The 23,025-nt window shown below is 35.3% G+C and overlaps 1 protein-coding gene across 3 annotated transcripts in view; it reads right to left on the bottom strand.

Moving 5' to 3' along the window:
* DICER1 (dicer 1, ribonuclease III) overlaps window positions 1-23,025 on the bottom strand; it is a 54,374-nt gene that overhangs the window by 7,053 nt on the left and 24,296 nt on the right. For all 3 annotated transcript variants that reach the window (XM_072337349.1, XM_072337348.1, XM_072337351.1), the window contains exons 9-24: window positions 22,637-22,805; window positions 20,169-20,641; window positions 16,602-16,734; window positions 14,819-15,061; window positions 14,567-14,721; window positions 12,644-12,776; window positions 12,143-12,218; window positions 11,599-11,738; window positions 8,679-8,858; window positions 8,165-8,378; window positions 7,591-7,744; window positions 6,794-6,976; window positions 6,390-6,495; window positions 6,123-6,298; window positions 5,078-5,861; window positions 2,986-3,141 (exon numbers count right to left, since the gene is read on the bottom strand). In XM_072337349.1, coding sequence (XP_072193450.1) covers window positions 2,986-3,141; window positions 5,078-5,861; window positions 6,123-6,298; window positions 6,390-6,495; window positions 6,794-6,976; window positions 7,591-7,744; window positions 8,165-8,378; window positions 8,679-8,858; window positions 11,599-11,738; window positions 12,143-12,218; window positions 12,644-12,776; window positions 14,567-14,721; window positions 14,819-15,061; window positions 16,602-16,734; window positions 20,169-20,641; window positions 22,637-22,805 — 3,475 coding nt within the window. The remainder of the gene's footprint in view (window positions 1-2,985; window positions 3,142-5,077; window positions 5,862-6,122; window positions 6,299-6,389; window positions 6,496-6,793; window positions 6,977-7,590; window positions 7,745-8,164; window positions 8,379-8,678; window positions 8,859-11,598; window positions 11,739-12,142; window positions 12,219-12,643; window positions 12,777-14,566; window positions 14,722-14,818; window positions 15,062-16,601; window positions 16,735-20,168; window positions 20,642-22,636; window positions 22,806-23,025) is intronic.

Genomic DNA, 23,025 nt, shown 5'->3' with positions numbered 1-23,025 from the left:
TTATTTATGCTTTCAAATACAGTTGAGTTGCAAAAAACTTGTAGTCTACTCAGCAAACTAATTAAAAGTTTAGTCAGTCAGTGTAAGTGATTATTATAGACCAAAAGAGGAGTCTAATAACAAATCGGCAAGAATTAAATGCATGTGTGGGAAACTGTCCTGATCGTCTATGTTAGGGGTTCAGTAAGTGATCTGCTTAGAAGCAGAAGAAAAAACTAATTAATAACATGTAATTTGTGTCTAAGAATGGAAAAGCAGATAAATGACACAGTTATGCAAACAGATTTTTGTTTAGTACTGAACAACAACCTACACATTAAATCATGAAGTAGGATAATGATGCAGTGCAAAGGCAACCAGTATTAACCCTATCCTTTAGGCAAGTACATAGCTTTTTTTTTTGCAGACTATACCCATAACTTGTTTAATTAAGTTACATTTGTCACCATTTTTAATACATAATCACATATCCACAACAATAAAAGTAATGATGCCTCATATCTTTTACCTCCTCACATGGAACAAATTGGTGCATGCTGAAGTAAATTGTAAATTGAACACAGATATGTCCAAGAGATACAATGCTGTACAATTTGCTGTGGCCCCAATCCAGGAAAGCACTTTAACATATTAACTAAATGCATAAGTAGCCATTCTTATATCAAAAGGACTATTCACAGGCTCAAACCAGCATCACTGATGTCAATGGGAATTCTGCCACTGAATTTGATCGGAGCAAGATCAGATTCAAAGTGCTTTTCTGGATTGGATCTTGAAAGCCAACACCATTTTGAATCAAGTGAAACAGCCTATATCTGCCCTCAATCTATGTATGGTATGCTGTAGTCTGTATCTGCCCCCAGTCTATGTATGGTATGCTGTAGTCTCAGTATTAGCTATCTAATCTTGCGAATCTGTGAACCAGATGCTAAAACTGGAGACCCCTCTATTTGGGCCAAATGTACAAGTCCTTAGAGCTGTGGATGTGCAGCCGTAGGGTGCACCCACCAGGAAACCCCTGAAACCACCCACTGACCAACTGGATCACAACCTTCCTCAACACGATGTGGCAGCCCTAGCTGGGTCTAGGAAAGGTGGTGGAACAGAGAGGAAATGGCTATAGAAATTCATAGCCCAGCTATATTTTACCAAAAAAGTTCTGCTGTTGTAATTACCCATTTGATGTGTCCAAAGCAGGGGTTTCACTGACTTTAATTGTTTGGTGAAAATGGCAACATTTGAATAAGTATTTATTTAGACACTAGTAGCAGTGCAAGTTTTCTAACCACCCAGAACTAGAGCTGACTTCTTATAAAACATCACCTGTCCCACCTGCCACTAAACAGAAATGATAAGCGTTCATTTTTTAAGAGCTCATTGACTGTCCTTGCAAATATTTAGAAAATGATAAGCTGCATTTTTGCTGCAATTTCATTCACAAGTTAAATAACTTTAAGAAACAGGACAGCTAAGTAACCTACCCTAAATTAAGTGATGAGAATGCTCAGTAGTTAAATGAGTCAGGATGTAATTCTGACAGTCGTTTTTTTATTTCAGAAATACGAAAAAAAATAATCCCAGAAGAGATTTTTTTTTTTTTTCTTAAAGAACATAAAATTAACTTTGAAAAAGTCATGGCCACAAGCTAAATAAAACTACATTGTTCTTTTTTTGTTTTTTGTTTTTTGTTTTTTTCCTCCTTGCTGTTTGGAAATCTGCTATTTGATAAATTACGAGCATTCTGCTACAGGAAAGATCTTAATGCTTGTTAACGCAATAATACCAACTTTAATTAGGACGTTTCAACAATAATTTGTCATAATGAAATGAGATTTCTAGATCCATAGATAAACTGAAATTTAAATCTAAGATCACGAAGAATCAAGTCTGCCAGTTGGCAAAAAACTCGTTACTTTGGACTGAAATTGATAATTTTGTTTACAAACAAATAGTGAAAGAGGAAGATGCCACTGAAAAGTTATGGAGAACTGAGAGTGTTTTAAAAACAATGATTATCACTCGTCCCAGATGTACTATTTTAATTTTAGAAAGGTAAAACAGTAAGTCTCTTTGAAATGAAATCTTGGCACAATATAGAACCACAATAATCAAGTTGTTTTATTCTGCAGTAAATATTTATTTGTACAATACATCTACCTAACAGCCCTCTCATGTGCCCTCTGGTGGTTCTGCAGTCCGAGTGTGGTCTTCAAACTGGGAAAAAAATAAAAATCCCTCCACTCTCTCCTAACCTCCAAATTACTTTTAAGCACCTAAAAACTAAATCAGTGGTGTTTCCTAAACATCCACTTCTACTCCTGACATAAAATGAGTTCAGTCAGAAAATAATTTTCATACTTCATTAAGACTTGCCAAGTTTTTAGCGACGGACACTAAGAGGTGCCTATGTCTGCATTTTACTTTCAATGAAGAGGAATTCCCAGTCATCCTCGCTTTCTAACTAACAGCAAGCAATATTTTCACAAGGCAGCTGTAAACTTCATTCTCCAAAGCACTATGAAAAATAACAACGCTTCATATATTCTACAAAGGTAAATACATTTATTAAAAAGCAGACGGTCGAAATTTCTTCTGCGTGCAAATGCTACAGCAAAACCAATAATGATAATTCAGTTTAAAATTATCAGGAGAAACTTCAGACCAGGTAAACTCAGGAGAGTACCTTAACTACAGCAAAAAAGCTTTTCTTTCCTGCTTTTCTATTAACATATATTGGATGATGTTCAACAAATTTCCTTAGTTTGGGCTCTATTCGGGATCAGTTTGCCCCTCATTTTCCTTAAATTAGGGTTATGTTTTAGATAGAAATGAAATAAATATATGGACTTTCATTTTCCAAAATGTAGCAAAATACTCGAGGGAGAGGTTCAGAAGGTAGAAGTTAGGGGATACAGATCACAGTCATTAAACTATTCTGAAAAGATGTAGACAATTATTCACCAACATTGTTAAATGAATTCTTACCGTTTCATCTTTCTCCCATTTATCGGTGTTGCTCTTGTCCTGGTTTACTATGTAACCAGGAGGAAGCCAATTGACAGGGGGATCAAAAATCGATACCACCATTCGACTAGGCAGTCCTTTCTTTTTTCCAAGGCGATACAAGTTACAGTTGCTGACCTTCAGGAAAAAAAACTTTGATAAATCTCTGGACATGCATTTATAAAAGAAAAGGTTAATATATGAAGGACCAAACTGATTTTATGAGGTCAGGTCAGATTTTATACCACCGTGCATTTCCTTTAGTGCTCTTAAGGGTGTTCAGATTTCTTAGCATAGTGCAACCAATTCACAGCATGGCAGAGATTTATTTAAGTTAAACATATTAGATGTGACAATTTCAGCTAAAAGAAATATGTTACATTAAGTTCTCTTTGCAAAATAAAATTACTACTAATTTTAGAATAACAGTAAATATAACTTAGACAAGCACCACTAGTTATCAGTATTAACAATCAACATTCAAGCTAGATTTGGAATGAAAAATGATTACTATAATGGTCAGATTGACCTAAACTTTAGCAATAGAAAATGTTAAACAGTTCTGCATAAAAAAAACTTAAGTTATAATCCAGATGTTATTTTGATAGACTCAAAAGCTTTTAAATATTTTAAAAGGAAAGGAAAAACACAGACACAAACATCAAGAGTTTCTTTTACTTTTGAACTACCAACTTCTGACCTCCATTTCTTATTTTAAAAACAATTTCCACATTTCTTTTTCAAGTCTTGAAATCTGAACCTGAATATTCAATTGCTTTTTTTCATAGAATGGCCTGGGTTGAAAGGGAACTCAGAGATCATCTTGTTTCAACCCCCCTGCTACGTGCAGGATCACCAACCACCGGACCAGGCTGCCCAGAGCCACATCCAGCCTGGCACTGAATGTTTCCAGGAATGGGGCATCCACAACCTCCTTGGGCAACCCGTTCCACTGTGTCATTACCCTCTGGGTGAAAAACTTCTTCTTAATACCTAACCTAAATTTCCTGGCTCAGTTTAAAACCATTCCCCCTTGTCCTATCACTATAGACCCATATAAGCAGCCATTCCCCCTACTGTTTATACGCTCTCTTCAAGTACTTTAAGGCCACAATGAGGTCTCCCCAGAGCCTTTTCTTTCCAAGTTAAACAAGCCCATTTCCCTCAACCTGTATTCATAGCAGAGGTGCTCCAGCCCTCTGACCACCTTAGTAGCCCTCTGACCACCTTAGTAGCCCTCTGACCACCTTAGTAGCCCTCTGACCACCTTAGTAGCCCTCCTCCAGACCAGCTCCAAGAGCTCTGCATCTTTTATTTGAAGCAAGCAAGTTATCTAGCTTTCCTCGTTTTCAGAGAGGAAGCTACTCAGTCATTTAATCCTCAGTGATGCATTTTATTAGAAGTAGTCAAATCAAATTCTCAACATTAAACTTAAGTTATGTTACATGGAAAAAACAATTATTACTCTAGAATTCTAAAATTGTAACAGCAGAAATGAAGACTGCTCACTACTGTTTATATTTACATTAAAATACTTTTATACATTTTTATTTAACTGTTATGTGCAACTTGTTGTTTGTTTCATTTTCAGTATTCTTGTAAGATCATGCAAAAAGTTTTTGTGGAAGGCAACCCACTGTGGAAACAGATAAAAGGTCAGTAAAGCTACAGTCTAATACTCTGTGCTGCTAACTCTTGATTTAACTGCTCCCATTAAGAGTTTCTGTTCTCAACAACTCAAATGTTTGGTCCACCAAACATGTTCTCATAAACCCAAAACTTTCAGTTCAGCCCTATCCTTTCTTAGGGACAGTATTCAGTTGCTTTAGATTTAGAAACAAACTGTAAAAAAAAACACACACAAAAAAAAACAAACAAAAAAAACCCCACAACCAACAACAATTTCAATTACAGCTATAGGAGCATCAATCTCCTCATTATGTATTTTTAAAATATATACATATATGTATATATTAATTCATATTTAATTAATATTTAATACATATTCATATGTAATTCATATTTATATAATGTGTAATATTATATGTGATAGCATTGGATTGTTACTACTTACTTTTTTGCTTCTCATGTATGACAGCCGTCCCTCGTGCGCATCAGGGTAAGTGCAAAACAAGTACGTAGTGATGGCATGCTTTAAAAATGAATCACCAAGCATTTCTAGCCGCTCCAGATTAAATCCATCACTAGCATTTGAAAGAGTCAAAGCCTGAAGAATGAGACCAGGATTAGGACCAAGAGTTTTTGAGGAGTACCCACTGGAAGTGTTCTTTTCAGAATCCACTTTGTCTTTTGAAACATTAAGAGCTGTTGAAGTACTGGTGGTCACTGTCATTTTGGGGCATCCATCTGAGGTAGATCTGTTAGCATTTCCATCAAGGTATTTATTACTCAGTAGAGTACATTCATTGCTGGGCTTGGGCTGGTTCTCACTGCTGTATAAATTCTGAATGGGATATGAGGTAGTTGGTTGTACAGGTATTTCCTGCCTGCAGTAATTCAGCTGATTTCCTTGGCAAAAGTCTCTGTTAACTAAATCACAATTGCCATTGGCAAGATTTTTATTATAAGAAACACCATTAATTGCTGCAAGTTCTGCTGAGACATCAATTTGGAGTTTACTGGGTGACTCATCAAGCAGTGTTCTGTAACTCACAGACATTTGGTCATGTTTTTCTGCAGAAGAGGTTCTATTAGCACCTTGATGTGCAGCATTTTCAGGGACTACAATTGTGCTGTGCTTACAGTAATTCTCATTCTCTACCAAAGAGGAGCTAGGTATGGAGATGAAAGATTTGCTGTCAATAGATTTTTTCCATCCGAAGTCCAGGTTAGGATATCTGTGAAGAGAACATGTTGGCTTTGTTAAGAAGAAAAGATTATAGATAACTACATGCATATACTCGTTAAAAAATTGATGTTTTTCTGAAAAAAAGTGAATTTAGATGCTGTAGTCACTATTTCCAATCAAGTCTTTAATTATCAGCTTCACTGAAAAGTGACTGGAGTTAAACAGAGACTATCAATCTCAAATTCTCACAACAGTTAAGTTTTCCCCTGATAATGTAGTCAGATATTGAACATATTGAAAAAATACATACCTGAAATCTGCAGGAAGTGATTTAACCCCTACACCAGCATCAGTGGCTGTTTGAGCTCTTAGTTCTTCTGCTGTCAAAAGGCAGTGCAGGCGATAAAGTATGCTGGGGAGGCAAACTGCTTTTCTCCACAATGATGCTGGAATAGGATGTATAGCACATAGCTCAGGAACCAGTATCTGGGGCAGGAAGAATACAATTTTATTACTAAGGGTAGTCTCCAGGATACTGTTAATGCAGAGGCAACTTGAATCATTACTTGTATTTTACCTGCTTATTCTGCAGACTTTCCCATTTTGCTTTCCTCTTCTCAGCACTGCTTAGTGGAAGTGCTTTCCCCTTCTGATTCAAATGGCGAGGAGTCAAAAGATTAAGTCTAAAATACATGTGAAAATAGTTTAATATAAGTCTATCATTAATGAATAAAACTTTAGCTTAAACTTTCTGAAGTGATAACTTGTTCTTAGAATTCACCTGTAACGCATTATGAAGTGGAAAAAAAAAGAATAAAAGCAATATACAACTGTAACTTGAGTCTAACATATGCAAGGTATCACCAGAGAAAAAACAGTATTTTGGAAAGCACAAACCTTCAACTTAATCACATAGAGGGGAAAAAGAATAGCATTTTGTTGTTGTATTTCAAATATCAAACAGAAATGATTGTTGTTTACCTTGAAGATGTGTGGTCCACATCCAGCAGTGGCTGGTTGAGATTGGTCAGGTCAAGATTATATTTTGTTTTATAATATTCAGCAAAAGTTTCATATTCAGGGGAAGGGAATTTGCTGAGTGGAGTAAGATCAGTGTATACATCAGCTACATAGAATCGATGAGGCTGATCAAAATTTCGATACCTAAAAAAAAAAGTTTAGCATGTTTTATCCTTAGAGGAAAGCTTGTGGTGATTTCTTCACGTTTGAATGTGATTAAGTGATAAACCATTAAATAACTCACTTTAGGGCTTTTATTTTCAAACGCTAGTTAAATAAATGAGGGTTTAACAACTTCAAAATCAAATACATTGATAACAGTCTCAAGAGTAATTCTGCAAATGATGATTTCTTAATTCCAAACACCATTTACACTTGGTAACTTAGCTTCTTTTAATTTGGTATCTTATTTGTGCTAGATTCAGTAGAATTCAGAGAATCAAATTTCCCATACAAAAATATACTCTATCCACACTGGCAAATAAGATTAAAATTCAAAAATTAAAATAGCTAATATAGTAAATTCACAATAGCCTAATAGGTGAACACAACTATTTTAATAGAGATACAATATTAGAAAACTGAAGCCAGGATTATGAAACACCTTTTAGTGATGTTCACTGGATACTTATGTGAAAATCTGAAATTCTTTGCTGAAGAATATGTTGTGTAATTAAGCTTTCACAAAATCCTTTTTTTCCTTATCTTATTCACCAGCCATGCTTATTTTGCAGAATGTCCAAATAACAGATACTCACCGTGGAATGATAACTGCATCCTGGTAGTCTTCTAACTTGAAAATAAAAGGCATTTCTTTTGTATACTGTGTACTGGGAATGCCTGTACGCGCTTCAGACTTTTCAATATCTTCCATAAACTTAAAGTCAATGTCCAAAGTGCTGGAGTCATCAACTTCAAAAATGAAAAGGTATAACACAGTTATTCACAGGAGAGTTTTTCAGGAAGAGCTTTTCTGACAAGTTGTAAATTACAACTTTTTTTTTTTTTCTTATTCAGTGTGCTTTCTTATTCTATATTTCTATTTTACTTGTGATATACACACACACACACACACACACACACACAAATACATGTATGCGATTTTATACCTTTACTGAGTCAACTGAAATTTGCTATAAATCAACTTACATCACTAAGTTAAAACTAATTTAGAATTGTGAATAAGAAATAAAAACAATACTGACAAAAGATTTCATACTACCACATATGACATTATTTCAGCAGTTAATCTCTGAAATTTAAAATAAATACTAAAAAATGTTTTGCTAAAAGAATTAAAAGTGAATATTTAAGAAACACCTTTGTTCTTACCAACGTTAAGAGGTAGAACACAATACGCTGAGTCAGCATCTGTGGGTTTGAACTCTAGTGCAGGTTTCTCAAGACGAAGAATATGTGAGAAAATGTACTGGTGGAGTCGTGTTATCAGCTCAAGCATTTGCAAAGACAGAGTAAAACCAGATTTCTTAAGCTCAATTGATATTGTAACCTCTCCAGAGCGAGTATACACAGGAAAGTGAGGAATCTAAATATGGGGGAAAAAAAAAATAATCAAAAAAATCAAAAGGGAAAAATTCAGAGTAGGATTCCTCTACAGAGTACTAGTTACATAGTTCAGACATTTGTCAGCTGTTTGAAACACCACTCATGTCCAGTTGGCAGGGACACACATCAAAATCAACCATCTTTGAGGTCTAAGCAAAAGTTAAAACATATTAAAGTCACTATTCAAATGTCTCTTGCATTTTATGATCATTTCCAACTCTACAGCCTGGAAAATGAGATTGAGTCACATTAGATAAAATAAAGGGGCTAAATTCATTACCTGAGGTATAGGTTTGGCTGTCAATATGCCAAAACATCTCGTTGTATCCTCAGGAGGATATAGCTTTCGTCTCCTAAAGTTGAGCTCATCAGGTAATGGAGTAGTTAACACCATTCCTATTACATACAGGTAACAGGGCTGATCGGGTTTGGGATAACTATCCCTCAAACATTCTGGAATCTAAAAATCATAAAATAAAAAAACATTAGCATGATTAAATCAGCAAAACTAACCTAAACACTATTCTTTGAATAAACCTCCCTGTGCTTATTTGGTAAGGTACTGCTAAAAACGAGGCATAAGCACATTAATTTAGACTTACATAAGCTCTTTCTTACACAAAACATCTGATCAGCAGCATGGCCTGGAACTTTGAAACTTGTGTCATCAAAGGAGAATAATGCCCCCAGATCTTCCTATTTGCTAAGGTAACTTAGCACTACACTACACCCCTAACCATCCACTATGTTAGAAACATAAGTCCAAGTGTACAATACAGACATAACTTCCTTATTAACACAACTAAGCTTTTGATGCCAATTTAGCCAGTATACCTAGAGCGCCCTATGTCCAACATCTTTCAATCTTAACACAAGAATGAAAATAAATAAATAAATGAGGGAGGAGGGAAGGAGACAGAAGCAACATAACAACACCCCTTATGATCTAGTAATTCAGCTTTCCTATAAGCTTGGCTGAATTTACATCTTTATTAACACAGATCCTTTTCCCTAGATAATCAGTTTTAAAACATAATTTTCTTTAAATACAATTTGAATAAATAAAAACGAAGTTTTATACGTGGCCAGTGTAGCTTAGTGTTACACGGTAAAAGTCTTCTATTAACAACTATAGCTTGTAAATTTGAATGCTCTCAACAGCTAGGAACAATTTTAACTCTGCTGCTCATATTTATCATAGATCATCCCTTACATTTGGTAGGATCTTTATGGATCGCAGAATGTTATCCTTCTGCTTATCTAAAACCAAACTGCAATGCATGCAGTTATGGATTTTAAAGTCAGACTGTAGCAAAACTAAGGCCATGGCTTAGTGGAAAATTACTCATAAGTTTAATAACTATATTAAGCCCAAGAGGATCTTGTAGACCTTAAACATTTGCCAAAGCTTTTTTTCCAGATGTGAAAAGTTGGGACTGAAGTGAGGGAAAATATTCTCAGATTCTGTATTAAAAAAAAATTGCTGAGAAAGAACGATGCGTTACTTGACAAATCAGCCCCTGTGAACGAGAAAGAATATAGTCATGCATTTTACAAGTAGCCTTAATTCAGAAAAATCACTAGAGGTAAGGGGACTGAAAAAGACCCTTGTGGTGACAAGAAACACCAAGAAACACCTTGCTAAGTTTCAAGCCAATAAGTCTTGCAGGAAAAAAAGAAAAAGGTTTCCTAATCTTGTAATTCGCTCTATAATATTCTTCATGATGACGCAGTCTCTTTTCCTGGTGTTTCATAATAACCAATTATTTAAGCTACTATTAAAATTGGAGTATGTGGAGGAATCCAAGAATGAAGTTCTTGGTTGGTACAGCACATCACCATAAACTACTGCTCTGAGAATACATGCTGACGTTCTCAGATGTGATCAGGGGCTGCAGGTTTCTTCATGAAATGCAAAGATTGTCAGAAGCTACTACCAGAAGCTACTGTTTGTTACCAATCCTATTCGAAGAAACATAAGGCAGAAATCAACAACTACAGGGGAAGAAGAAAGGTTCCTGAGTAAATCCTAAGGTACTCAGACAAGCTACTTCATTCCTACATCTTCCTCACAAATACCATAGTAATAAATTAATTAAACAATCTTAAATGGCTGAAACCTGTTGTAACAAATTTATGGATAAGCTACTTAATGACACAGAACTATCAACTATCTCATATAAACCCTACAGTATTTTAGGAGTAATATTTCAAAGTACAAATATTAGAAGTATTTTTGATTCTCTAAGGGTTAAACAACAATAAAAAAAGAAAATATTTGTTGGAGCAATAAAACCAAACATCTAAAAAACAAAAACAAACAAACAAACAAAAAAAAAAAAACACAACACAACAACCAAACCATTAAAAATAGGTAAAGGAGCAATTTCTGCACTTAGTCACCGACCCTGGGGGTGTTCAAGGAAAGACTGGATGTTGTGTTGAGGAACATGGTTTAGTGGGAGCTATTAGTAATAGGTGAACGGTTGGACTGGATGATCTTCTAGGCCTTCTCCAACCTTGGTGATTCTATGATTCTATGACCAATGTTCAATTACTTCTCTAGAAAATCAGTAATTCTTCTGTTGCTCTACTACATTTACTGGAGAACTTAAGCATTTACAGATTATCAATGCCAGATAATTCTTCCTTCCAGTTATTACAGTTTGTATGGGAACTGTTAAGTCATGGCCTAAACCAATGATTGAGCACTTGGTGAAAGGGTACACAGCCCTGGTAGCACAGGTGGAAGCAATTCACCCGTGTGACCAAAAGGAGTTTGGTCTTACCTAATCTAATTATAGTCCCATGGTCTTACCTAATCTAATTTCAGGGCTGGCAGATGCAAAGGGAGAATTTTTACTTGGAGATCACATTCCCTGGGGTATTCTGATACTCAGAAAGGGGTAAAAGCAACCCCTTCTTTATGACCAGATTGTGACTGCTGCCTTCCTTGGGTTTAAAGTAACTGTATCTTCTGCTGCCTATTCTTACACTGTAGCAGGAAAAACAGTAACCAAGTTTTGAAGAAACTGTACATTCTTTGAACTACAAGCACACTTCCACAACATACACTCACATAAGCTAATCAGGTAATAATGCAAGTTTCCATACAGTCAAAACTATAAAATACACCAAGTACAAACTGAATTGTTCCAAAAGACTCTTATCAGATAAGAATAAACATTAGCAATGCTAACAGCTTTAGGGTAGCACTGTCGTCTTTTTGTAGAGCCTGGTCTTCCTGGCACACTGGTTTCTTCTTCATCATGTAAATCAAGCTCTTCCTCATATTTAACCGTTTCTTTTCCAACTGGCATCAAATGATCATCCAGTTCACCTAGGTATTGTGAAAGATTACAAATAAATAGCATTAAATACAATCACACATTAAATACAATCCTGATCTACAACCAATACCTTCTAGAAAATGAAACAGTATGTTCAATATTGAAATCTCTTTGGGTTTCACTAAAGTTGCATTTGCTGCTTAAGACAAAATTAAGTTAAATAACTGGAAAATGACTTTAGCTTACATGGTGTGAGCTAAACTATGAACTACATGATGATATCAAAAACAAGCCAAAAGGAAGTAAGAATAGACAGATTCAGCAGAAATTCATGCATAATGTCTAGATCATCTTCAGTATTTAACTGTAAAAAAAAAAAAAAAAAAAAAAAACCAAACAAAAACAACCAACGATTTGCCAAAGAGATATTGCTTTTCAAATTTCAAATTCTTACCAATTTTGTGCAGTTTTTCACAGCAAATAAGAGCTACAACTCTCTCAGCCAATCTTGCACAACTCATTGGAGGACCCTAGAAACATTTAAATATTTCTTGAAGTCTTCAGTTGATTAGCACGTATATTACAAACAGTTTAACATAAACATTGGACCAACAAAACTTAATAAAATATTACATTAATGACAGCTTTGTGTAGATATGCTAGTTTACACTGTTTTCCCACAGAAACTAAAAGCTTTTGAATTCAAAACACTACTGGTAAAAAACAATTAAGCATGTTTACCTGCAGCTGATACATAAGCACACAAAAAAAAACAACCCAATAAACAAAACAATGGATAACAGAAATAGATTTACATGCAGTTACAGAGCACAATGCAGGAAGAGAAAGTTATGTGACTTCCATTAACTGAAAAATATCAGTTTAAAAAACTGAGCATGCACACATCTATACCAACAAATTCACTTATTTCTATGTTCTGTCCCCAAATACCTACAACAATTGATGCTCGAAGAGGTGAGTTGATTGGCAGGTAGAGAGTAGAGTAGAATGTATGATCAGGTAGTTCTCGGGTTTTACACTTGGGAGCTAGGTGTGTAAATGGATCACTTGGTAATCTAGCACAGTACCTAAATTGACAAGAGATTTTTCAAATAATCAAAACTTGCAAAGTGAAACTATAGACATTTTCTATAAACTCTTACCTGTCATGGTTTTATGATTTTTGTTATCAGTATTCCACATCATAAGATCACGTAAAGCACTGGGTGTTAAAAGAGTTAATGCTGCACTTCCACAGACTGCTGATTTTGCAGGTACCAGGTTCTCAGAAGAGAGGAACTACATACCCCAGAGGACTTTTCATCTCCATGTTCTGTTCAGAGGGAAAGCTGAAACTGCTCACAAGTCACGAGACTGCCCCTTTTTTTGGCTACTCATCTTGGCAGTGCTCCATCACCATCTCTTCAGCTTTAGAGTACGGCCTTTGGTTTGGCCACTCTCTCACTCATTTTATTAGCCTCAATTCCTATTATACTGAGTTATTCTGATTTAGAAAATTAGCTTTCCTCCTCAGATTGTTGCCACTGTTTTGTTTTTAGGCCCATCAACCATCTGTCTACCCTTCCCATCTTTTTCCCCCACTTACCCTGGGTGTGGGTTTGTGGGTCCGCCTTCTCCATTAATCAAAGAACCTGGTTGAACCAGCTTGTAAACATTTGATACCCCCACCTCCCCTCCCCTATTTCAGGCTGTCCCCCTGTCACAGACACAGACAGATCTAGAGTTAACTCCATGACACCATTCCATCCCATGTACCAGAGTTTCCTTTCATCTGTTTCTCAACCTCCAGACCCCTCCTCCACTGTAATCACATTCCTTGTTTCTTGAACACGCGTCAAGATCAAATGTGTCAAGGAACTTTTTATGCAGCCATGACAGCGACATGCGCTGGATCTTCTCATGGCTCAAAAGCAGTAACATGCAGAACCACATGCCAGCTACACTTTGAGTAATCTACCATTACACTCTGTCTCAATCTGACTGCTTCGCTGGATTCCATTTGCCAGGCAACCCACTTGAATGACCTGTATCACGTAATTGCCATACAGACAAACTTACATCAAAAGCTTTAGTTAACAGAAGGATTTTACATGATCCATTTTTCCTTTGTTCAGACTCAAACACATCATCATACACAAAACAATAGGTTCAGACATGCAAAAACTGGTCTTGATGAAACTGCTGGCTGTTGCCAATCACAACTTCTTTATACTTATGGAAACATGCTCCAAAAGTATTCATACTAAAGAGTTAAGCAGTCATGTGCTTCTCTGTCTCCTCCTTCTTGCCTTTTTGGAAGAGGGTCACAACATTCACCTTATCCCGTCTCTAAAGGCCTTTTCTTACTGCTATGACTTTACAAGTATATTATTGGCTAGTTTCCTTGGAAACAGTTTCCAGTCTGGGTGAATGGTACTATGTTCACCTTAAAGCATTGTTTTTTTTTTCAACACAACAACACACTGACTTTGTAAGAGTGAATTTTACGATTGGAACACTGTACTACAGTTTTAATAAGCCACATACTTGTTTTTAAAGTTAGCTTAGTAAGAGGGGAAAAAAAAACAATCTTGCTACCTGTTTTAAAACTAAATGTTTTCAGGGCAGCTTTTATCAACAGGACTACATTTATTAAGAAGGAATCAATTATTATGTTTATTATCAAAGGTAGAATATCTGTAAAGAACATAAAAGCAAACTATACCTTCAAACTTCCATAACAATTTTCTTTGGAAGACCCTGTCAAGATTTCCAAGATGCAATGTGCACAATGCCCAAGCCTATAATCTTGTGTTGCAAGATACAGTGATGAACTTTCCATTCATAGAGAAATTGGAAAAGTGAACATGCCTCATACCTATTTATGTGTCCAATTGCAGTGTTGATAGTAACTCTTGGACTGTTCTCATCTGTCCTCAGCACATATGGTGGAAACACATCATCATCATCAACAATGGGCTCAGTTTCGGTTTCGCTGGTATCAACAGATTTTGAGCATTTATTTCTCAGGATCTTAACATTTCAAGAACAGAACATGGTAAGAGATTTTTCCTTTAAAACACATTACAATAAATTTAAGAAAAGTAGGCATAGTCCTCTGGTCACATACCTTCTCAATTGCTTTATATGTCTTAAGATCTTCTTCAAAACTTTTAATTTTGTCTGTATCTGCTAACATTATGTAATTGGAAATTGGTGCTCTAGCTCTTCCTTTTGACTGCACATAGGAACGGTATTCTGTGGGCAAATCAAAACGCACCACCAAATTGCATTTTGGTATGTCAACACCCTCTTCCACAATACTGGTAGCAATAAGAAGATTGGTCTCATGTGCTCGAAATTTTCTAAGAACCTGTAAAAGTAAGGAAGACAAATTTGAGAGATTGATCTGTCACCATTTGCATCACTCAATTCATTGACAAGCTATTAGAGCTAAGAGGAATTATTCAGGCATTCCAAAAACTTGTTCAAGTATGCAGATGTAAAACTACTAGTGTTTGCAAAACACAGCAAGGCTATTTTACCTGATTTTTAGGAATTATATCTGATACATGGAATTAAGCAAATCTAAGGATCTACTGTCAGGTAACAAAAGCATCACACCCAATTACATTTTATAAATACAGTATAATAAAATACTGCCTTCAGGAGAGTGATTTTTCTTCCTACATATTATTTCTGAGACTGAAATATACTTGTTTGGGAGGGCTATAAAAGAACAACACATTCTAGTGTTGGTACATTTATTTTTAATAGTAAGTAAACAATAAGGACTTCCTCCCCCCTCCCCTCCTGGAGAAAAGTGAGAAGAAACAAAGAATACTTTCAGGAACATTGGGAGCAATGCCAAGTTAGATCAGAAATTCAAGAAAAGAAGTAAACATCTTAAAAAACCTAAAAAGTAAAATCTACAGAATATCTCACTATAATATATACAGAGAGGCTCCCATAACAATAAAGAGTGTGTATTTTAAATTTGTTAAGGAATCAATGCCATCAACACTCAATGATTTCAAGTTTTAATACAAGCAGTGTATAAACAGCTACCCTTCATTAGTGGATTCAACCCATGCTTGTTTGTGACGTTTTTCAAGACTATATATTCTGGATGACTGAAATGTCTTTTTTGCGCCCCTATATAAAATAGTGTGTGATTTTATTAGAGATTTATTAGGCATGATTAACTTCATTACTTTTATAAGACACCTTTTACAAGACACTTAACATTTTTTCCTTTAAGTACATTCACTATTAAGCTCTCGACCTACTATGTTTCACGAGCTTTATTACAATTAAAATTTTGGCGTTGCTGCATTACTGTGCATTTCCTGAAGTCTGACTTGTATATCGCTCTCTCCTCACCATGTAAAAGGTCAAATTGATAGAAACATACAATGATTTCAAAAAAGATACTAAATAACAATATCATTACAAAAGCCAGAAAGTTGGCAACGCAGCCTAGGTGGGAGAAAAATGCATTTGACCTCCAAAACCTGTATGTGTTCAAACCATGGAGTTTTACATTCATACAGTTTAGAGATTTAACACTTTTTTAGCAAAAATGAACAAAAGAAGCTTAATAACTGTTAAAAATACTAGTAACTTCAATTTGCTGTATAGTATTACTATACTAATATTAATGCAATGGAAAAAGTTAATGATCTGACAAGAAATAAATGACTTCAAATAAAGCTTTACATAAAGTTTTGTTCATGCAATGTGACATACAATTCATCTAAACATCTGTTATTTTTCATGAAGAACATCTGTACCCCAAATTAGCATGCATATTTGTAAAACCACAGGTATTCCCCAAACTTCTAATGACTGATTCTGCCTGTAAGGAAAGTACTGAAGTTACTGCTAGTTTCAATTATTTTTCTTGAAGTTACCTCTTCCTGTTTTCTGAATTCTACTTCCATCTGCTTGTTACGAGGCTGATTCTTGCCAATGCCATGTCCAGTTATGAAATTGCTACTGATGTAAGACAGTTCTGGATCTTGCTTGCCAGCTTCTTTTATCAACCTAAAAATATCATGTGCTTTTTAGAAGTCACACAAGCCAGACAATGGAAGACAATCTTTTGTTTGCAAAATCGACATTTAAAAATGAATAAAACTGTGGAAGTGCAAAAATTAGACATCTTGCTAATATAAGCCAGCCTTAGTTTACCCTTGCAACACTGGACTCTACTGAAAGCCTTTGCAAGGACAGTAAAAGACAGACCATACACACATGGATCATATACATTCTAGAACTATCATGGTAAAATACATGGATAACACCCAGGTTTTTTTGTTTGTTTGTTTTTAAATCCAAACTACTACTCTAAAACTTCCTGTTAACAAACTCTCTATTCATGACATTTCAGATCATTTTCTGTAAGGGACAGACTAGTAGAAATACCTCTAACTGCTCCCTCAAAACGTATGTTTCCTGAATACAAAGGGTTCATTCAATTTTTTTCTCCTATATCTTTCTTTAGCTTACAGAAAGAAGTGAAAAAGGCTGCCCTTGGCAATGCTTTGGTTTCAAGCACCAGAGAAAATTGCTTGCATAAAAAAGGACTGAATCTAGAACCAGATATTTGTGGATTTAAAAGTGTTGTTAGCTTGCTCAAAGTAATTTTTTATGCCATAGCACCCTTAATAGACCTGCTTTCAGCATGGACAGAATATGGGACTTCTCAGCCATACAGGTTTATGACAGGAGAACCAATAAAACCAAGGTTTCTAACACAATTATATCTCTTGTAGGTCTCAGAATAGCCATCCCAGTACTAGTTCTTATAGTACATCCCTCGTTTTCATCAAGATGTGTTCCTCCTGTCCAAGGAAAGCCTGCTTCCATATACCCCCAGCAGTAATTTCAACCCCTCCAACTTACACGTTAAGAAGTTCTGCCTCACAGAAAAGGATGGATGCTGTACTAGCTACCTACCAGTACATAGCCATTTTCCATTTGATTGGCAGCAGCTAGCTGGCTAAGTTCTCTTTCCTTTCTCTTCTATTGAAGTACTTACTTACTCAGGTTACTGATTTTAGTAGTTTATGGGAACCTAGCACACTTCCTTCCTTTGTATTTTGTTGAAACTGTAATGGGCAGGGAGAATAAATAAGATAATGGAAAACTGACAAATAGCTCGGTATCCTTACAGAAACAAACTAGAAGGATCCTCTTGTACAAAGATGTGCTTTTATTACCTTAAAGCTGAAAAGATTCACTTTTCATATGTGGTCTAGGCTCTTGAGACAGGCATTTTAAGAAAGTAAGATTTACAATTTTAACAACACAATTTAACAAATTGTTTTATTTTTCTGTGTGGCATTTGTACCAAGCTGTATAGCTGCAAGAGCAACTACTACTGAACATTAGAAATATTCTTTTTGTGTCCTACTCATTACAGAAATTGAGAAAAATTAAGAGCAACTGAATAAACACGCCACTGTGTAGATATTTGGAATGCTTTCAAGAAACGTTTAAGACTTTAACCTCATAATTTAATGGAAAATTTAAGTACTAATAGCTAAAAAGGAACTGTTTTCCAAAGAGATAAGATCCTTCTCTAGGAGAGCTGTGGGGCACTGCAATGAAAATGGATGGATACTGAGCTTTAGAAAGTGATTTTTAGTTCCACTAACCTCCATTTCAGAACAGGACTCAATTGTATCGACAAATGAGTAAACAGGCCACTTCATTAGTTGTGTCATAAAAATGTTAGTTTCTGAGGGGAGATTTGCTGGTTTTGTTTCTGTCTGTTAGTCTGTAGTACTTACAACATGAGCAGTGGCTGCTGCTGAGTTCTCCAAAGAAAGATCAACTTTAATTAGTACTTCAGAGAAACAACAACAACAAAATCTACCTACTTTCCAGAAAGGCTGCCCACGAACTGCAGACTATAATACTATTTTATGAAGTTTGTTTTACCATATTTTCCTTTTTTTTAAAATTGATGGTACTTCCAGTTAGTTCTGATCCATACTGGATCATTAAAAGCTTGAGAGGTTTTGATAGACAAATTCAAACCCTCATGACTTCCTCATTCAGGAAACTCCTGTACATACAGCATCAATACAGCTGCAGTCAGCAGAGGCCCTTGAACATAAGTATCTCCATAGAAGGCCTACAGGCTTCTGTCAACCAGCTCAAGTCTGCTCATCCTCCAGGAATTCTAAGTGCACATTAAGTAAAGAAGCATTTTGCTAATTTTCAGCAGAGAACATGAAGTTGCATAGTTTGATTTCTTTGCTGCCCATAATTTGCACCAAAGGTGCTTAAGGCTTAAAGATGGCAGAAAGTGGCTACTTACTCTATCTAGATATCATACTCTCTATTGGTTTCAAGAGCACACAATATATACTAATAACGCATAAGTCTGTCCACAAGAACACCTTAAGAAAAAAGCTGGAAATTAAAGGATTTGTAGTTTAATAGATAACTAACATTTAACAATTCTGTTCATTTCTTGTTTAGTAGTGGAACACCAACTTTGCATGAAAATTTCTCAGAAACTATTGAAGTTATTTTTTCAGGAGCTATTTACAGGGAACATTAATTCCACTGAAGTACATGATTTGCATTACATTGCATATTTATACAAACATATTTAAGAATGTAGAAAGGTTAATGAAAAAGTGCACAAAAAACACATAGGCAAGTCTGTATATTAAAGACTATATTATGCAACTCAAACTACTTAGTCAGGTAAGAGATAAAAACTGAAGCATCAGATTCAGAGTTATCCAGAACTCAAAAAGCAGACTGCAAAGTACACTTTTAGCACTCTATCAAAAAAGAAAAAACCCTACATTTTCCCTTCTCCCCCAAGATATAAATCAGATGTCACCCAGTTTGTGTCAAACGGTGTTTAAGAATTAAGAATGCTAAGTATATCTATCACTGATCACATTCAGGAATAAGAACTGATAAGGAATGAGATTACTCCAAAGTATATCTTGGCAAAAATTCCAGAATTCCTATTTTTCTTGGTGAAAACTGTAAGAAAGTGCTTAGTGTAGAACTGGTAAACCTTCAGAGGAATTCTGGCAAGTGAAAATTTGCATTTCTGCAGGCCTGTATCATGTAGTGAAATGATTTAGTAAGCTAATGGTAAAATTTCCGGAAGTACAGCTCTCAGTAAGTTAGAGAAATTCCCAGCATCCATTGCAAATATATAAAGAATAATTAAATACAAGTAAGGATATTATTATTTTACCCTTTGAGTACAATTTTCAAATACATTTGCTGTCCCCATCCACACACAACCTCTTTTTTTTTTTTTTTTTTTTTTTTTTTTTTTTTTTTTTTGCTATTCTTTTTTGAGACAGGATCTGGTATAATCCCCTAATGCAACTTTAAATAGAGTTCTGAAGATAAAAGCCAATCCCTTCCATATTCACAATGTAAACATCCACGTGCTGGCAGCTGAATATGCTTTTTTTTTGTTTTTAAAGATTTACCTATTTAGAACAACTGCTGTGTATCTTCTTTCCACAAAAATAATTCCACATAAAATATTCGTAAAAGGAGATGGGAAATTAGTCTCTGGCTTCTCTTTCTCCTCAATTTCTTCATCCTCATCATCATCTTCAGAATCACTCCATGATACGTAATTATCCTGATTTCTATTGTTATACCATTCAACACTTTCAAACTGCTGCCGTTCATATGGTTTGTATTTGCGCAAGATTTCAAGCAGCTTTATTACTTTTGGAGTTACAAATTTCAGGTCAAGTGAGGCAGGTGAGAAATGCTCTTCACAGAGTGCATGTATTTTCCTTAGGAAAGTGTCTGTAAACAATAAAAATTTCCTGTGCAGCTCCTCTTGCTCATGTTTGATGTACTTCTGTAGCTCTCTCACCATCATCCCAGCTACCTTGTCTGCACACCAGGGTCCCAGAACAACCAACACAGCTCGACAATCTGACAATATCTACAACAGATGAATTCAAGTATCAGTTCAAAAGAATACATTCATAAGTTATTCATGCAAGACAGAACTGGTTCCTCATGTCATAGAGCTTATGAATATTGTGATACGTTCTATTACAAAGATATTTAAAGTTGGCTTTTGTCATTTATGCAACCTTGGAATCTCTGGTATTTAATGGAGCCACTTTTCCTCCCCTCTTAAGTCCCAAAAACTCAACTTTGAGCTTTGCACATTTCTGAGCCTCAAAAAAAGTTTGATTTTGCAATTTGACGAAATTGGTATTTGAAATTACCTTCAGATAATTATGCTAAGAAGGAAAATACTTCTTGAGGCAGCTCAATATGCAAAGCAAAACTATTATCTATTATGTTTAACATACAACTAATAACAAGATAAATGCTTTAGATAAATGCTTTAAGAGGTACTTTTTACTTAATTTATTAGCGATAAATACCAAGCTTTCAAAAATACCTAAACATGAAATTGCACAGCTGCAGTAGGTTAAGTCTTCCCATTCAAAGGAAAAAAGGGTATGTGTAGGCAGAACAGAAAAAAAGAGATAGAACTATTTACTATTTGAACAACATAGACACTTGAATATAATCAGCATTATAGCTGAAAAGTTCTTTCTTTCCACAGAACCAAGTGGTTCAACAAGAAACAACTAATGACATTCACAAATGAGATACAAACAGTACTGCTCATGAACTATACGTATTAATTACAATGGAAGTGTCTCAAAACAATCAGGATATCAGTTGCCCTTCTGATTTTTCTTCCTTCTTCCATTCATGTGAGAAAACACAGAACAAGTTGTCTTTTTGATACTGTATTTCCTGAAGTTTATTAACTGTGAGATTTAAGGGTAAAAAATTTTCTAAATAAATTGTAACTATATACAGTGGGTTGATTCTCTGCAAATCAAGTGGAAAACTGATTTATTAAACTAGGTGCCTCCATCTTCTTCTAGAGCTACTGGATCAGGAAAGAAGCATAGAGGGCAATGCACATTAGAAACATAGCAGTTAATTCACTACTCTGGATTATGCAAACACTTGGGATTGCCCTCAGTTCCAATATTCCTTATGAACTTCTGCTCTACTGCATTTTAAGTCTACAACAAACATCACAAGCAGTTGTGAGAAACTGAGAAATAGAAAGACTGAGACTGCAATACTTATTATCCCTCTCTCTGGCTCAAGTCTTTAACTGCCAGAATATTGAGTTTGTAGAAACATTAAACTCAAGTGTTTTGAGATGAAAAGAGAAACACGTGGTTATAGAAATAATTTACTTCTAACTTCTTGTTAAACAAGGAGACTTAATATCAGCACAATTGTGCCTCAGGATACAATTCCAAATCTCAACAGAAAAAAGATATAATGGTTCTGGACTCCAGAACCCATGTGCAACAAGTCTCTGTTCAAACCATACCACCTATATTCTACTCTGCCATCCTGCATAAAAGCACAGGAGCAAACTTGAGGAGGAAGTTTCATTCCACCAGTCCCACCTAGTTCTTACTAGAATAAACTGTGGAAATTTTAGAGCTTGTTGGATTTTACACTTCAATTTCACTTCAGCATTCTGTAACAGAACTGTGCACTGCTTTTCCTCATAATTCCCATGGCATTATTTCCCTTTTTGTACCAAATTATTCAGTGGTCATTGCAGAGCCTACAGATGTTAAGACTCTTGACTTCAGAAATCTGGGTGCAGGATATTTTGTTGCCTTAACCAAATCTGAATACAGGATTCACAAAACAGATGAAGTTTTAATCTAGATATGGAAATTAGGTGCGAATACTTGACATTCAAGCCCCATTAATTTATGAAAAGATTCGCAGTGCCAGTAGAATATGAAAATCAGAAGTCTTTTTGCTCAGATATACCAGGCTGACTAGCCTAGAAAGTCTCTGTAACAGAACACATGGTGCAAAGAAAAGCATTAAGACTTCAATTCCCTAGGTTTTTTTACCCAGCTTACAACCTTACCTGTTTAGAAATTAACGTAGAATCTCTTTCCTTTGAATGTACTGATATGTTGCAGTCATTTAGAAAATGAAGTGCTTCATCCAATTCCCTTAATAGTCTTCCATACAATCCACTTTTGTCAGTATATGGTCCACAGTCTACAACAATCTCACATGGCTGAGAAGTATATCTTAATTGAGGGCAAAGATCAGGTTATTTCAGCCTGTTAAAGTTATACGGCAAATTGCAAGGGCAGTATGAAGTACAGTCAAGTACATATCTATTCTCACCACGAATGATTACAAAGTTAAATATATACTTAAAAAAAGAAAAACAAAAATCATCCTATATACCAAACTGATTCATTTTAAGAACACTAATCTTCCTAATATACTTCCTAAAAATGAGGT

This window comes from Excalfactoria chinensis, chromosome 5 (assembly GCF_039878825.1).
Source record: "Excalfactoria chinensis isolate bCotChi1 chromosome 5, bCotChi1.hap2, whole genome shotgun sequence".
In the NCBI taxonomy this organism is placed as follows: domain Eukaryota; kingdom Metazoa; phylum Chordata; class Aves; order Galliformes; family Phasianidae; genus Excalfactoria; species Excalfactoria chinensis.
This window is presented reverse-complemented; position numbering and strand designations above follow the sequence as displayed.